At 43.4% G+C, this 17,698-nt stretch overlaps 1 protein-coding gene across 14 annotated transcripts in view; it reads right to left on the reverse strand.

The window, feature by feature from the left end:
* ptprda (protein tyrosine phosphatase receptor type Da) overlaps positions 1-17,698 on the reverse strand; it is a 595,150-nt gene that overhangs the window by 53,460 nt on the left and 523,992 nt on the right. For all 14 annotated transcript variants that reach the window (XM_078214119.1, XM_078214118.1, XM_078214117.1 and 11 more), the window contains one exon: positions 732-907. In XM_078214119.1, coding sequence (XP_078070245.1) covers positions 732-907 — 176 coding nt within the window. The remainder of the gene's footprint in view (positions 1-731; positions 908-17,698) is intronic.

A 17,698-nucleotide genomic window follows, 5' to 3' on the forward strand; every position in this document is an offset into this window, starting at 1 on the left:
GAAGAAAAATAACTATATAAAGAAATTGAAGATGGATATGTTGAAACAATGCACGGCAGACGGATGGATGCAAGGAAAAGCAGCTCAGAGATGATGGCTGGAATTTTCCGGCCGTTCACGCCAGCGGGATTCTCTGGTCCTGTTGCAGTGAACGGATATTTGGCTGAGTGCCAAATTCTCCGTCCTCACTTGCAGCGGCGGCGGGGCATGAACGGCCAGAGAATTCCGGCCGATATAAGCGGGCATGTGGATAGAGATATCAAAACACAGGACCGAGATCAGACAAAAAGTTTCACAAATCAAGTGCGTAGCAACTAAATGTCATTTCTCTGTCCATTGCTGCAATGAATTTTGATACCAGAGAGAAAAGGAGTATCTCATCCTTCCATTAAATGGTATCAAAAACAGGCTGCAATGGCCATTCTTAACCACAACATAGAATAATGCATTTCTTTTTAATACTGCTCATTTACATTCAGATTAAACTAAAGTCCTCTGGCTGATGAATCAGATCATTCTAAATAAACTGAGCACTATTAAATGTGTCAGTGCCTAGATAGACACGATCCATGAAAGTGCCAGCTACTTGGACAAATGATGGAGCAATAATCTCTCAAATATACATGGTTAAATTTAACATCACATGCACGTTCAGTAATAATGTCATTTTCCATATTTGTATTTTTGCCATTCAATCTAAGAATGTGTGATATCAGATATCAAATATCTACCCTTGATCTTTCTTCTAGTTTTGTCATCATCACAACAATCGCACTTCTCTGTTCCCAAATCATCCTCCAAAAATCTCCAAAAGTCTCCGGCAGCGGACCCTGTGTTGCGATGTACGCGTTCTGCTTTCTGTAGCCATCGATGTAATTGGAATTGGAGTAATCACTTCCTGGTATGCCTACAAAGAAAGGAAGGAACAGAATTTATAGATCATAAAATTTCAGCCGAAAGCAACTTTTCTTTCATCTAGCTTCTGGAGCCAACGTGTTGTCATAAGACAATAGAACATTCAAAGATAATAGCCCTCGTTAGACTAATGTATTTATAATGTAGGTGAGCTCATCAAAGCTCAGCAGCTCATCTTTCAAAAGATTAAATATTTAAAACCTTTGGATTTTTTTTTAATGCTGTGTTAATCTAAAGAAAAAGGTAGGTGCAGTTACACCGTCATCACTCAACAGGCTTACATTATTCTTGAACAATCTGCAGCACCTTTGAGAATGCAGGCTTTCAATGGGAAACATTTGTTAAACCACACAAAAGGTTACCCTCTCTTTCCCCCCTCTGCCAAATCGCTACAAGCATTATTCTTAGATAAATGGGTGCTTTGTTATTGCAAGGGAAGCACTCAAGTAATGTCTCCCTCACCAGCATTTATCTTCACAATTATGTCATTTTTGATTGAAAGATATTTCAATGATTCTTTAGACCCATCTCATAGTCGTAGAATCCTACAGTGCAGAAGGAGGCCATTCGGCCCATTGAGTCTGCACCGACCACAATCCTACCCAGGCCCTAACCCCATGCATTTACCCTAACTAGTCCCCCTGACATTAAGGGGCAATTTAGCATGGCCAACCCACCTAACCCTACACATCTTTGGACTGTAGGAGGAAACCAGAGCACCCGGAGGAAACCCACGCAGACACGGGGAGAACATGCAAACTCCTCACAGACAGTGACCCAAGCCGGGAATCGAACCCGGGTTCCTGGTGCTGTGAGGTAGCAGTGCTAACCACTGTGCTACCGTGCCGCCCTGGGTGTTAAATTTCTGTTGCTGCCGATAGGCAGTTGTGGAGCCTGTCTCTCCCCCTGCACCAACATGCCCTTCTTAACCGGCAGTCAGGAAGCCCTAGCTTTCATCCCTACAAGAATCTCCCATCCACTTTTCCCCCCCTCGCCCACAGAGTTGTCACAGTCCCTGATCAGCATGTGCCTCTTCTGATGAAGGTTAAAATTGATTAGGGACCTGACGGGTCTATGGTGCTGAGCATTTGCTGTTTCAACGCATGGGCTGGTCAGTCTTTATTTTTAAAATGTGTAAATCTGGTTGCAGCACCCACACGGAATGCTTCTTTCGCTTCAGTCACCACTTCGACATGTATGTCAACAGGACAGGCTATAAACAGAGCCAAGCATTAATGTGCTGCTAATTTATAGGGGTCGGGGGGGAGGGTTAATTTTGTCCCTCATATCCTTTTAAATGTGATTGTGGATTCAGCTCTACCTCGCCCTGGGCAGGAAATGAGCCAATACATATTTCTGTCAAAACTGCAGATACGTTTAATCTAAAAAGGAAGCTTGGTGATAAGCCAGCCTTTTTGCAGCTGCAAAATGATTTGAATGATTTCCCCAAAAAGAGAAAAAAATTGTGTGGCAAGTCATGAAAGAAGATGACCTGTCTCAATCTCAGTGGGCACCACCTCTTTGCACCAACTCCCTCGCTAGAATGGAATTTTGTGCACAGGTAGCCAAAATCTGTTTGTTTTGGCACAGAGAGTGCTTTTCCTGTTGAACCAAGCCACAAATGCTGCCCATGTTTTCCGCAGATAAGCCTCGTCCACCATCTAGACCCATTTCTTTCAGTCTCATGAAGGGAAGAGATAAATCAGAGAGTGTACATTTTTCCATGTTTTTAATCACAAAGTGCATTTTTGGAAAGTCCATCTTATACTCAATCATTTGTATATTGTTTTCAAAATGCCCAGCAACTGGGAGGAATGGAAAACTTCAGAGGGGAGAATGATGGTTGTCAGAATTCACAGTGTTCTTGTACTTTATTCCTGCGTGTGTGATTTTAACATGGACGTGAACTGGTCTAAAATGTAGATGTAGAAAGGGACCTGCGTGTCCTTGTGCATAAGTTACTGAAGTCTAACATGCAGGTGTTGCAAGCTGTTAGGAAGGCTAATGGAATGTTAGACTTGATCACAAGAGCATTTGAGTACAAGAGCAGTAAGGTCTTGCTTCAATTGTATAGAAGCTTGGTTAGACCACGCCTGGAGTACTGTGTGGTTTTAGTCGCCCTTACCTCAGAGAGAATATTATTGCCATAGGGGGAGTGAAACAAAGGTTCACTAGACTTGTTCCGGGGATGGTGGCACTGTCTTGTGAAGAGAGATTAGCTAAATGGGGCCTGTATTGTAGATGCAATATACTTGGATTTCCAAAAAGTGTTCGATAAGCTACCGCACAAAAGGCTACTTAATAAGATAAAGGCCTATGTTGTTGGGGGTAGCATATTAGCATGGATAGTGGACTGGCTAACTAATAGAAGCCGGCGTTGGACAGGGGTAAGCACAGTAAGAAGTCTCACAACACCAGGTTAAAGTCCAACAGGTTTATTTGGTAGCAAATACCATAAGCTTTCGGAGCGCTGCCCCTTCGTCAGATGGAGTGAAAATCTGTTCTCCAACAGTGCACAGAGACACAGAAATCGGGACACGGTGGACAGAGTACCCTTCGTCGTCCAGTACTTCCCCGGAGCGGAGAAGCGGAGAAGCTACGGCAGGTTCACAAGGATGTTGCCGGGACTTGAGAAGCTGAGTTACAGAGAGAGATTGAATAGGTTGGGACTTTATTCCCTGGAGCGTAGAAGATTGAGGGGAGATTTGATAGAGGTGTATGAGATTTTGATGGGTATAGATAGAGTGAATGCAAGCAGGCTTTTTCCGCTGAGGCTAGGGGAGAAAAAAACCAGAGGGCATGGGTTAAGGGTGAAAGGAGAAAAGTTTAAAGGGAATATTAGGGGGGGGCTTCTTCATGCAGAGAGTGGTGGGAGTGTGGAATGAGCTGCCGGATAAAGTGGTAAATGCGGGGTCACTTTTAACATTTAAGAAAAACTTGGACGGGTTCATGGATGAGACGGGTGTGGAGGGATATGGTCCAAGTGCAGGTCAGTGGGACTAGGCATAAAATGGTTCGGCACAGACAAGAAGGGCCAAAAGGCCTGTTTCTGAGCTGTAATTTTCTATGGTTCTATCTCCTCCGGAGCCTTCAACATGTCATTGATGAAAACGAACATCTCGCCAAGGCCATCCCCACACCCCCACTTCTTGTCTTCAAACAACCACGCAACCTCAAACAGACCATTGTCCGTAGCAAACTACCCAGCCTTCAGGAGAACAGTGACGCATGACACGACACAACCCTGCCACAGCAACCTCTGCAAGACGTGCCGGATCATCGACACGGATGCCATCATCTCACGTGAGAATACCATCTACCAGGTACACGGTACATACTCTTGCAACTCGGCCAACGTTGTCTACCTGATACGCTGCAGGAAAGGATGTCCCGAGGCATGGTACATTGGGGAAACCATGCAGACGCTACGACAACGGATGAATGAACACCGCTCGACAATCACCAGGCAAGACTGTTCTCTTCCTGTGGGGGAGCACTTCAGCAGTCACGGGCATTCAGCCTTGGATCTTCAGGTAAGCGTTCTCCAAGGCGGCCTTCACGACACACGACAGCGCAGAGTCGCTGAGCAGAAACTGATAGCCAAGTTCCGCACACATGAGGATGGCCTAAACCGGGATGTTGGATTTATGTCACATTATCAGTAACCCCCACAGCTTTCCCCCTGATCTTGCAGAATCTTACTAGCTGTTCTGTCTGGAGACAATACACATCTCTTTAACCTGTGTTTAATGTTCCCTCCACCCACATTATCTGTACCTTTAAGACCTGGCTGGCTGTAGAGATTTGCATTCTAATTAGTATTCTGTAACTTGATTTCTGTGTCTCTGTGCACTGTTGGAGAACAGATTTTCACTCCATCTGACGAAGGGGCAGCGCTCCGAAAGCTTATGGTATTTGCTACCAAATAAGCCTGTTGGACTTTAACCTGGTGTTGTGAGACTTCTTACTGTAACTAATAGAAGACAGGGAGTTGGGTGAGTGGGGCATTTTCAGGATGGCAACCTGTAACTAGTGGAGTGCCACCAAGTTCTGTACTGGGGTCACAATTATTTACAATATATATTAATGACTTGGATGAGGAAAGTGAATGCACAATTGCCAACTTTGTGAAAGACACAAAACTAAGTACGAAGGCAAGTGGTGAGGATGACAGAGTCTACAGAGGGAGAGAGACAGGCTAAGTGAGCGGGCAAAAACTTGGCAGATAAAATATAATATAGGGAAATGTGAAGTTATGCACTTGGTAGGAAGAATAAAGCAGCTGAATATGATATAAATTGAGAAAAACTGCAGAAAGCTATAGCTGAGAGGGATTTATGATCCTCACAAATAAATCACACAAAGCTAGCACACACCCTCAGCAGGTAATAGGGAATGGAATGGTGGCATTTATTTCAAAGGGAATGGAGTATAAAAATAGGGAAGTCTTGCTAAAACAGTACAAGGCACCAGTTAGACCACAACTGGAATACTTTGAACAGTTGTGGACCTCTAATCTTAGCAAAGTTATACAGGCATTAGAGGCAGTCTTGAGAACATTCAAACAGGTAGATCCCAAGTATGGAGGGATTTACTTCGGAGGAGAGGTTGGGCCTGCACTCATTGGAATTTAAAAGAATGAGAGGCGACCTCATTGAGACATATAGGATTCTCAGGGTGCTTGACAGGGTGAATGCTGAGAGGTTGTTACCCTTTGTAGTATAGTGTAGGACCAGGGGGTACAATCTCAGAGTAAGGAGTCACCCATTTAAGACAGAGATGAGGAGGAATTTCTTAGACAGCAGTGAATCTGTAGAATTCATTACTGCAGAGTGCTATGGAGGTTAGGCTGTTAAGTATGTTCAAGGCTGAGATAGACAGATTTTTAATCAGTAAGGGAATCAAGGGTTATGGGGATAAGGCAGGAAAGTGGAGTTGAGGATTATCATTTCAGATCAGTCATGATCTCATTGGATGGCCAAGCAGACCTGATGGGGCAAATGGCCTACTTCTGCCCCTACGCCTTATGGTCTTATTCGCGAGAGTTTCAAAGAATAGGGGGTAATTTCAATGAAACCTACAAATTACTTAAAGGAACAACGGGGTGGATGCAGGTAAGATATTTCCTTTGGTTGTGGAGTCTGAACCAGGGGGCACAATTCCAAAATAACAGGGAAGCTACTTTGGGCCGAGATGGGGAGAAATTTAATTACACAAAGGGATGTGAATCTTTGGAATTCTCTACCCCATAGGGCAGTGGAAGCTCAGTCATTGTGTATGTTTAAGGCAGATACTGATAGATTTCTGATTAACAATAACACAAAGAGTTATGGGCCAATGGGTGTAAAAGGCATTCGAGTGTTTAATCAGCCATGACCCGATTAAATGGTGGAGCAAGCTCGGTGAGCTGAATGGCCGACTCCTGTTCCTATGTTTGACACCTTGGTAAAGGTTATGCTGCAGAAACACCCAGCTGTGAACTTCGCCATGGGCAAGCTCTATCTTTTAAAGTTATATTGGGAGAAGTGAAATCGTGTGTGTGACAAGTAGCGTACAGAACTTTGGCCTCAATCTGATAGTGTAGATTTTAAAGAGCTCTGTCAGAGTGAATGTGGTATTGCAGTTTCCAAATTCCATGATGGCTGTCACTGTCTCGATATTGCAAAAGACTATTCCATTTTTAATCAAGAAATAGTCAAGACAAAAGACACTCTTTGATACAGTCAGTGCATTCTAACTGCTAACAGGAATCCGAAAGGTGTCCGCAGGCTACGCATTTGAATTCTACTGTGGGTTGCACCAATGTATTGAAAAATGTTCCCTCACCATCTTCAGTTTTACCCCTGTAATACTGAATTTTAATTTTGCAGACACAATCTGCATTATTGTAACAGGGTAAAACAGCTTTAGGGTTTTCATTATTGCAACACACACATAAACAAATGAATAAAGGATGAACAATTGCTTCTGTACAGAAAAAGACAAGCTATTTGAAGTTATAGCCATCAAAGTATTTTAAATACCAAGTTTTGTTGAATGCTGTGCCATTAATGTCCACTACCACTGTCCAGCCCAATTCTGATAGTTGCCTGGATACACATGAATGTCCTCCAATTACAGGTTCCACAAAGGCTGCTCAAGATGTTCTTGACCAGCCGACATCTAAAGTATCCTCAAAATGCTAAGCATCCTTTTCATGGGGCATAGCCCACAATGGCAGGGCTAGATTTGTTTGCCATCGATGATATAGTTAGGAGGACATGAATTTTAATTGCCCCTTAATCGAAAAGCAAAAAAATTGTGGATGCTGGAAATCTGAAATAAAAACAGAAAATGCTGGGGAAAAAAAACTCAGCAGGTTAGGCAGCATCATTTCAGGTCAGTCACCTTTCATCAGAACTGAGGAAAGTTAGAGACGTCATATGTTTTGAGCAACGAGTGAGTAGAACAAAGTGAGTACGAAGGTCTGTGACAGGGTGAAAGACAGACGAGATTGAATGACAGAAGGCAGGGCCAAAGAGAATGGTGACTGGGCAAGAAAAGAAATGGAGATACAGCCAATGCTTAGAGCAGGTGTGTTGCTGCCTGAATGCAAAAAAAAACCTCGAAAGAAGCAAAGCAAAGGAAACAAAAGGGGGAGAAGTATGTTTATGGTCTGAAATTATTAACATCAATGTTCTGTACTGAAGGCTGTTAAGTGTGTAATTGAAAAATGAGGTACTGTTCCTCATGCTTATATTGAACTTCACTGGAATAGTGCAGCAGGCTGAGGGCAGAGATGTCAGTGTCGGAGCAAGGTGGAGAATTAAAATAGCAGGCCTCTGGAAGTTTGGACTCATGTTTGCGGACAAAATAGAGATGCTCTATAAAATGGTCAGACAATCTATGTTTAGTCACCGCAGTGGAGAAGAGACCAGGGCATACAAGAGACCGGATTGAAAGAAGTACTCGTAAATCACTGCTTCACCTGGAAGGTGTGTTTGGGGCCTCGGATGGTGAGGAGAGAGGAGGTAAAGGGCCGGTGTTACATTTTTTGCATCTTCATGTCAAGGTGCCACGGGAAAGGGTGTTAGGGTAATTGTGTGGTCTCTTCAGAGTGCTGAAAGGAGAGGAGAGGAGCGGGGAAGATGTAGTTTGTGGTGGCTTCACACTGAGGGTGGCAGAATTGGTGGAACGTGATCAATGTCACATGGAGTGTGATGTGGTGAAAGGTAAGGATGAGGGGAATCCTATTAAGGTTCTGGGAGGGAGGGAAGGGGGTGACAGTTTGCAGGTGCAGCAGGTGATCAAGGAGGCAAATGGAATGTTGGCCTTTATCGCGAAGGGGATGGAGTATAAAAGCAGGGAGGTCTTGCTGCAATTGTACAAGGTACTGGTGAGGCCCCAACTAGAGTACTGTGTGCAATTTTGGTCCCCTTATTTGCGAAAGGACATATTGGCCTTGGAGGGAGTACACAGAAGGTTCACCAGGTTGATACCGGAGATGAGGGGGTTAGCTTATGAGGAGAGATTGAGTAGATTGGGCCTGTACTCGTTGGAGTTTAGAAGGCTGAGGGGAGATCTTATAGAGACATATAAGATAATGGAGGGGCTAGGCAGGATAGAGGCAGAGAGATTCTTTCTACTTAGAAAGGAAATAAGAACTAGAGGACACAGCCTCAAAATAAGGCGGAGTCAGTTTAGAACAGCATTAAGGAGGAACTTCTTCTCTCAGAGGGTAGTGAATCTCTGGAATTCTCTGCCCATTGAAGCAGTGGAGGCTACCTCGTTAAATATGTTTAAGTCACAGATAGATAGATTTCTGATCAATAAGAGAATTAAGGGTTATGGGGAGTGGGCGGGTAAGTGGAACTAAACCACTATCAGATCAGCCATGATCCTATTGAATGGCGGGGCAGGCTCGAGGGGCTCGATGGCCTACTCCTGCTCCTATTTCTTATGTTCTTATGACAACAGAAGTTCAGAAAATGTGGTGGATACGGTTGAGGGTCCTGTTAAACAGGGTGGTGGTGGGCAGGGAGAATCCTCGATTGAGAAAAAAAGAAGACATGTCGAAAGCACTATTATGGAAGGTTGCAGCATCAGAAACGATGCGACGGAAATGGAGGAACTGCGAGAATGGAATGGAATTCTTACATGGTGTAGTGGGTGTGTTTGTGTAGATGGGGTAGGTGTGGGAGTCAGTGGGCTTATAATGAATATTAGTTAATAGCCTATTGCCACAAATAAAGATAGATGTCAAGGAAAGGAAGGGAAGAGCTGTGAAGGTGAGGGAACCAAAGTTTGATGAAGTTTTCCTGTTCAGGGTAAGAGCAGGACACGGCACTGATACAGTCATCAACATAATGGGAAAAGAGTTGAGGGAGGGAGCCCGGGTAGGACTGGGACATCAAATATTTGACGCAGCCTACAAATAATCATGCATGGATAAGACCCATGCAGCTAACCATAGCAGCACCCCTTATTTGAAATAAGTGAATTGGGATTGCATTCAGAGTGAATATAAGCTCAGTCGAGTGATGAATGGGGACCGGTTGTGCCTCGGTCCAAGGAAGAAGGGGAGAGCTCTCTGTTGGCCTGGTCGGGATAGAGGTAGAGAGAGCTCAGAGGTCCATCCCTCACCAGAATTGTTTCCACTGAGGATTGCCCCATCACCATTCTCTTTGGCCCTGGAAAAATAACTCTTCTGTAATTCAATCTTGCATGTCTTTCACCCAATCACAGGCCTCCCCTTTTGTCTTGGTCTCACTCAACCCTTGTTCAAAACCTATTACATTTCTAACATTTCCCAGGTCTAATGAAAGGTCACAGAGTTGAAACATCAACTGTTTCGCTCACTGCACAGATGCTGCCGTACCTGCTGAATATTTTCAGCATTTTGTTCATATTTTAAATGCCCTTTCTTCTGGTTCAATGTAAAAGGAATTTGGAGCAATATCTTGGGCTGTGCTGCACCAAGGGTAAGATGCTCTGTCGGAGAGTCGGTTCAGACTCGAAGGGTCGAATGGCCTCCTTCTGCACCGCACGGATTTGATCTGAGACTGTGGGGGGTACAAAGCTATTCAGAAGCTCCATGTAAGAAGTAAGTGACTGTGTTACTACTGTTGGTTAAGCTCTGTTGAAAGTTAATATGAAGATAACTTTGCAGTTTTGACAATTTTAAGGAGAATAGTGGCAATTTTGGTAAAATGAGCTGTTTGTGAGGAGACCATATTGCAGCACACGATCTGTCCAGTAAGCTGTAGCCAATGACAAATGTCACTGAGCAGAGCATAACGTCCTCACTCGTGGCAAGTTTGGTGACGGTGGTGGGGTGCGGGAAGCATTTAGAAAGGAATGTGGCGGGTGAGTACCCTGTCGCCTTCCCACCAATGGCCTGATTAGATCCATTCGGACGACCTTCCCACCTTGACGTCAGTTGAGGCCTTTAAGTGGGTAATTAATGCCCAGTTAAGGGCTTCATCCGCCAGCACTGGTATTCCAACCAGAACGGACAGGGTACAATGAAATGCTCACTGTATTTCACTATATTTATTGAGATATTCATCAAATTTGGTCCAAGATGCCAAGCCCAATAAAATTATTTCGGGAAGAAAAATTCCCTTTTGTTAATTCTGTGAATTAATGCAAAAAAGAAACGATGGTGAGCAGTGGTAATTCTACGATTCCTGGAATATCAGTTCCGTTGTCATTTAAACCACCAGCCACTTGGCTGTCCTTTGGAATAGAACTTTAGCTCTTTAACTTGGCAATGATATTGAACTATGTTTGGCAAGCAGTGAGCTGAGCAAGCGTTTAAAAAGTGTCAAAACCCAGATCTACTTGTCACCTTCAGCAACTTAAGTGTATATGAGCCCCGTACACCATGGATGGAATATTTTAATCCTGTCTGGCAGGACACAGTCAGAGACAATCCATCTTTTGCAGCCAGACTGAGTTCAGCACACAGGAGATTTACCGAGGACGGCCTGCTTGATGCCAGACTCCACTCTCTACAAAACTGAAGTGAAGGAGACCAGCGTGTCTCATTGACTGAGATTACAGGTGCCAGCATTAGCTCTGTAATAGCCTTCTTGTCTCGAAGCCTGAAGAGTTGGGTTCAAGCCTCACCTCAGAGTCTTGAAACACACAAGCTCAGTTGACACTTCAATGTAGCTACAGACGGATTACTGCACAGTTGGAAGTAACAGGTAAAATGTAAAACCAAGCACATGATCTGGGCCTCTCTCTCAGGGTAGAGGGGAAAGATCCCATGGCAGTTTTTGAAGAGCAGAGGAGTTCTCTCGACGTCTGGGCCCGCATTTATCCATTGACCACCACTGCTGAAACACATGATTTGGTCATTTATCTCTCTGTTGTTTGGGGGGGTCTTGATGTGCATGAATTGACAGCTGCTTTTTTCCCCAATTTCACACACAACATACTTGCACTTCAAAAAGTACTTAGCTGGTTGTAAAGTTCAGTTCATGAAAGGCGCTTTAGAAATACAAGATTTTCTTTCTTTATACCTCAACAGTGTCAGGGAAACACGTGTGGTTGCCATAACACCTCAGCAACATAGAGAGCCTACACAGGGACAAACTGGAATGAAGACAGTGTACGAGAATAGATTAGTGAGTGACATAAAGGGGAACATTGAAGTTATTTCCTATAAATATAAGAGAGATAGTCAAAGAAAGAATGGCGTCAATTAAGAGCCAAAACAGAAATCCTCTTGTGGAAGCAGAGAGCATGGCTGAGGCACTGGCTGCAAGTGTCTTCACAAAGATGCTGTTGTCAATGTAACAGGTAAACAGGGAGGTAGTAGAGAAACCAAATAGGACACAAACGAAGAAGAGATACTTAAAAGGTTGACATTCCTTAATGCCAAAAAAATCACCCAGTCTAGATGGGATGCATTCTAGGATGTTGAGTTAAATATGGGTAGAAATAACAGAGGCTTTGGCCACAATCTTCCAATCCTCCTTAGTTATGGGAAAGGTGCCAGAGGACTGAAAGGTTGAAAATTCACACTGTTCAAGAAAAAGGCGAGAGATAAATCAGGTACTTGGTGCAAGGCAGCCGAAAGTCAAGGATGGGAAAATTTTGAGAGATTTATAGAACATAGAAAAATTTATAATTTGGAAATAAATAATTCTCATTTGGAAAAATACCAGTTAATTATTGAAAACCAGTATGGATTTGTTAAAGACAAACGGTGTTTGATGGAGTCATGGATAGAATTTATCAGGGCAATGTGGTCTATGGGTATCTCGACTTCTAAATGCATTTGAGAAATAAACCACACAATTAGACTTGTTGGGAAAACTGAAGCCCATGAGATCAAAGGAGCAGCCACAACATGGATACAAAATTAGCCAACAGAGAATGATTGTTTTTTTTAAACTGGAGGGAAGTATACAATGGTGGTTCCCAGGGGTCAATATTAGGACTATATTAGGACTAATATTAGATCTCTGAAGGTGGAAAGGCAGGTTAATAGGGTGGTGAAAAAGGCATATGGCACACTCGCCTTTATCAATTGGGGTATAAATTACAAATGCAGAGAGGTCATGATGGAGTTGCGTTGAACCTTAGTGAGACCACAGCTGGAATACTGTGTGCAGTTCTGGTCGCCACATTATAGGAAGGACGTGAACGCACTGGAGGGGGTGCAGAGGAGATTTACAAAGATGCTGCGTGGGGTGGAACATTTAAGTTGTGAAGAGAGGTTGAATAGGCTTGGGTTTTTTTCGTTGGAGCAGAGAAATCTGAGGGGGTGACCTGATTGAGGTATTCGAGATTATGAGGGGCATGGACAGGGTGGATAGGGAGCAGCTGTTCCCCTTAGTTGAAGGGTCAGTTACGAGGGGACACAAGTTAAAAGTGAGGGGTGGGAGGTTTAGGGGAGATTTGAGGAAAAACCTTTTTACTCAGAGGGTGGTGATGGTCTGAAATGCACTGCCTGGGAGGGTGGTGGAGGCGGGATGCCTCACATCCTTTAAAAAGTACTTGGATGAGCACTTGGCACGCCATAACATTCAAGGCTATGGGCCAAGTGCTGGCAAGTGGGATTAGTTGGACAGGTCAGGGCATTTCATGAGTTGGTGCAGACTCGATGGGCCGGAGGGCCTCTTCTGCACTGTAGTATTCTGTGACTAAAACAGGAAGTGCTGGAAAAATGCAGCAGCTTTGGCGGCATCTGTGAAGAGAGTAACAATGTTATCGTTTCAAGTTAACTATGCCTTATCTTCGGAAGCGAAGAGAGGTAGAAAGCTGATGGGTTTTTTTTGCTATAGAAATGTGCTATGTTGCAGAATTCACTGCCTGAAAGCGTGGGCAGGGATGAACAGCCTACCCTCCTGTAGAATCTATAGTTATTCCAGATGTTCCCAAAGTGGTAAGGCGTATAGTTGCTTGCGAAATGAATTTTATCTGCTCTAAGTATATCTATCAACTGCATACATCACCTACTCACATATTAAATTAACAGTAACTTTCAAAAGGGATACATGCTTGAACAGGACAAAACTGCCGGACTATGGTGAAAGAATAAGAGGTATGGCACCAATTGGATAAATCTTTATAGAACGCACTGAGGAAGAATGGACAATGTGGCCTCCTTCTGTGATTCTTTGATTCTGGGCTTGCAGTCACACACGGTTCTATCCTACAGATTTCATTTTAGTTGTCGGCAACTTTGGAGAAAGAAATACATCAGATTTTTTTCCCCCAGTCATAACATCAGTTAGAATTCTATTCCCTACACAGAGCAGATTGACCCAGGAGGTAAATCACCATTTGTTAAATTGAAGTTGAAAAGCTATGCTTAGGTTATATAAAATCCACAGTTTTCCCCATTGGCATCAAAATACAATTTCTCCCTGTGCTCATAATAACTACCATGGTCAACTTTATGAGACATCTGTCCTTGTTACAATCACTCCTGCTGAACCCATTCTATATAGCCTATTATATATGAGGGAGAACTCAATATTCAGCTCTTAAACATTTCTGGTTCCGTGCTCTAATCTGGGATCAACAATCTCTGAAGCATTTTACAATTTTACTTCCCTCAGCAGGTCAGAGCATCAAACTGCCTTCAGCTTTTTCTGTGTAACCTACCTAGTGTAAATTCAAATGATATTAGATTCAGCGGTGCAGTAACTTGTTAAAAGTGAACTTTTTGATGACTTCTTTTCAATTGCATTGAATTTAACACAATGCTATTTCAATATCTCAACACGGAGGAGTCCAAAATAATCCTGAGATTGCCAGGTATAACAATGCGTTTCATTGTATAATGATACAACAAAAATCCATTTATATCCTCATCATCCTAATAAAATCTGCAATGGAAAAATAGAGTCCTTACACGTTGGCTCCATCATAACTTTGCTGAAAAATCTACAGCTGTCAGACATTTACAAATGCAATTATGTTATCATTACTGCATTTGGAATTAAAATAGGTAGTCAGTAGTTTGTGATAATACTTTAGCAATCTTATACTTCAGTATTTTTCCATTACCACTCCACACCTGAGAATTGTTTGTCAGAGTATAATTTGACAAGAAAATTGACATTTGATTCATATTTTTAGTGAGTAATACAGCAACTCTATTCTTGGTCTTGGAGATGATGGTGCGTACTAATTTGAGAATGTTGCGAGTGGGCAGTGGGGAGAGCTCATCCTGCTCTCTAATTTGGGAACTGAGCATCTAAGTCGAATTACATTCTCAGAACGCCGGTAATTGCTGATGAGACTTTTTAAATAGGAGCCATGTAACTTGTCAACACTATTCTAACACTATCAATGAACGTGTGTTGAAGGAGACTCAGAGAGCTTGCTGAAATCTCAAAACTTCACTTTTGTGGAACTTTTTCTACCTCAGCCACTGCAAGGCGGAAGGTCAGCACAATGACTTCTGTCATGTCGTCTCAAAACAACAAATCAAAGTGACTTCACGGGAGTGTGACGTTAAAATCTCTCTGCACTCACACAGAACGTGCTGTATAAATGCCCATTCATACAAACGCTATGCCTCTAAAATGGTTAATCTGACAACCTTGAAAATAACTCATATCAGCAGTTCCTGGCCACTGTTTACTTTTTCCAATCCCATCCTGTAACTGTTACACATTCAGTGGAAGATTTTCCTGTAGATTTTCAGCCCAGACCACATATTTACTGCGTAAAGATTGGAAATCAGTTGAATTTGACAGCTTGAACGTGGACCTAACTGCTAGTGGGACCCGGTTTCCCATCTCTGTTACTCTCACTAGGCTCATGAAGTGCTTCACGCAATGCAGCAAAACACTATTAAACATAGAAAAATGCTCATTAGCCTCTGCAGGTTTAGAGCAGTAGCTTAATGTCATGTAACTGAATGGATCTTCCCCAATCTTAAACACCAAGTCATATTACCATGAATCATAAGACAATTCATTCTGATTCAGGAACAAAAGTAATTAGTATCCTGAGAGAAATAAAATTCATAAAAACATTCATGAAAAGTTACATTTTCAACAAAGGGGCAGCATGCTGGCACAGTGGTTAGCACTGCTGCCTCATAATGCCAGCGACCGGGGTTCAAGTCTGGCCTTGGGTCACTGACTGTGTGGAATCTGCACCTTCTCCCCGTGTCTGCATGGGTTTCTTCCGGTTGCTCCGGTTTCCTCCCACACTCCAAAGATGTGCGGATTAGGTGGATTGGTCATGTTAATTTGTCCCTTAGTGTCCAAAGATGTGTAGGTTAAGGGGGTTAACCACAGTAAATGTGCCAGGTTACAGGGACGGGGGTGGGGAACGGAATGGCAATGTTGGTCTGGGTAAGATGCTCTTTCAGAGAGTCGGTGCAGGCTCAATAGCCTAACGGTCTTTTTCTGCATCGTAAGGGTTCTAAGAAAATTTGCAGCCCTGCAAAGGGAGCTGTCAAATATAAAGCCAGACCTTGGTATTGTATATGTATAGAAGTGTCCTATGATGAATGTGGAACATTAGATCTGCAAAAACAGTGCCAAGACAAGTCTTCGCATATCCAATCGTCACGTGACCATCGCTGACTCAAGGGGCAGAAACATTCGATAGGGACTACCTTCCAAATTGGCAGGACAATTAGTGAGTCGAGAACCCATTTGGCTAATTGGCAGGCTTCCCTGAGGCTCTTTCACTCAGGCTCAACATTACCATCCCACCTCCGAGTTCTCCGATAAATCAAGGAGGGTGGGAGGGATGATAGAGTGCTGAAGCATCTCTACTTAAAGCAGCCCTGCAGGATTCACCAGGGCAGGAAGCACCGAGTGAAGCACTTAATTTACCAGTGGGACGAAGGAAACTGCTGAGGGCTGGCTCCAGTGTTAACCGTTATCAACTGTCTTTCTGGAATATAACATGGTGCCCAGGACCTGGAAGTAGTGAGGTACAGCAAGATAAGTGTCAGGCACTCTCACCTAGCAACCACCACTCTCTCACCTCGTAATCATTCTCCTGCACAGTGTTCCCCTTTAGTGACACACCTTGCTTTCACACCTACTCTTTCCTCTCCAGCTTGTGTCCACTACGATTCTCACTAATTTTTACAGATGAACCGTAGAAAGCATCCTTTCCGGATGTATCACTGCTTGGTATGGCTCCTGCTCTGACCAAGACCGCAATAAACTAAAAAGGGTCATGAACAAAGCCCAATCCATCATGCAAATCAGCCTCCCATCCACTGACTCGGTCTACATTTCCTGCTGCCTCGAGAAAACAGCCAGCATAATTAAGGACCCCACACACCCTGGACATTCTCACTTCCACCTTCTTCCATCAAGAAAAAGATACAAAAGTCTGAGAAAACGTACCAACCGACTCAAGAACAGCTTCTTCCCTATTGCCACCAACTTTTGAATGGACCTACCATATATTACGGTGATCTCTCTCTACACGCTAGCTGTGACTGTAACACTACATTCTGCATCCTCTCCTTTCCTTTTCTCTTATATACTCTATGAACCGTATGCTTTATCTGTATGGTGCGCAAGAAACAATACTTTTCACTGTATCTCATGTGACAATAATAAATCAAATCAAATTAACTCTGTACCTCAGTGGACAGCAGTCACACTCACCCTCATCCTATTGTCCTCATGCTCCCATTCCTCACAAAACACCCTCTGGAAATGTTAAGTCTCCATTGTCAGCAGTCAGCTCACTCCTCACACTCTCAACTCTCTGCCTTTCCATATTGTTAGAAGAGAACCCCTAACAGCAGGGGAGGCAGAGAACTGGGTGGGTGGGGGGGTCTGACCACGATGCAGGAGGAAGAAGAATGTCACGCTGACATTCAGTCAAGTGTTCTCTCACTCTTGGTTAGCAGGGAAAGGCAGGTGAGCCCTGATATGGAAGATGCAGGAAGAGCGCAACTAACAGGAAGTAGTTAGGCAGGATAAATGGGTGATTTTCAGATTGGCAAACTGTAACTAGTAAAGTGCCACAGAGTTCTCTGCAGGGATTTCGACTGTTTATGATCCATATTGATAACTTGGAACTTGCTGACTTTACAAAGATAGGTAGAAAAGCAAGTTGTGAAAGCGATACAAAATCTTAAAATTGATATCGATAGGTTAAGTGAGTAGGTAAAAATTTGGCAGATGTATTATAATACGGGAAATTGAGAGCTTGTCCACAAAAAGCAGAATATTACTTACATGGAGAGTCTGCAGAACGCAGCAGTGCAGAGGGATCTCGTTGTCCTCACATATGAAGTATGAAATGTTAGCATGCAGGGACAGCAAATAATGCTGAAGGCAAGTGGATGTTG

This window comes from Mustelus asterias, chromosome 6 (assembly GCF_964213995.1).
Source record: "Mustelus asterias chromosome 6, sMusAst1.hap1.1, whole genome shotgun sequence".
Taxonomy (NCBI): domain Eukaryota; kingdom Metazoa; phylum Chordata; class Chondrichthyes; order Carcharhiniformes; family Triakidae; genus Mustelus; species Mustelus asterias.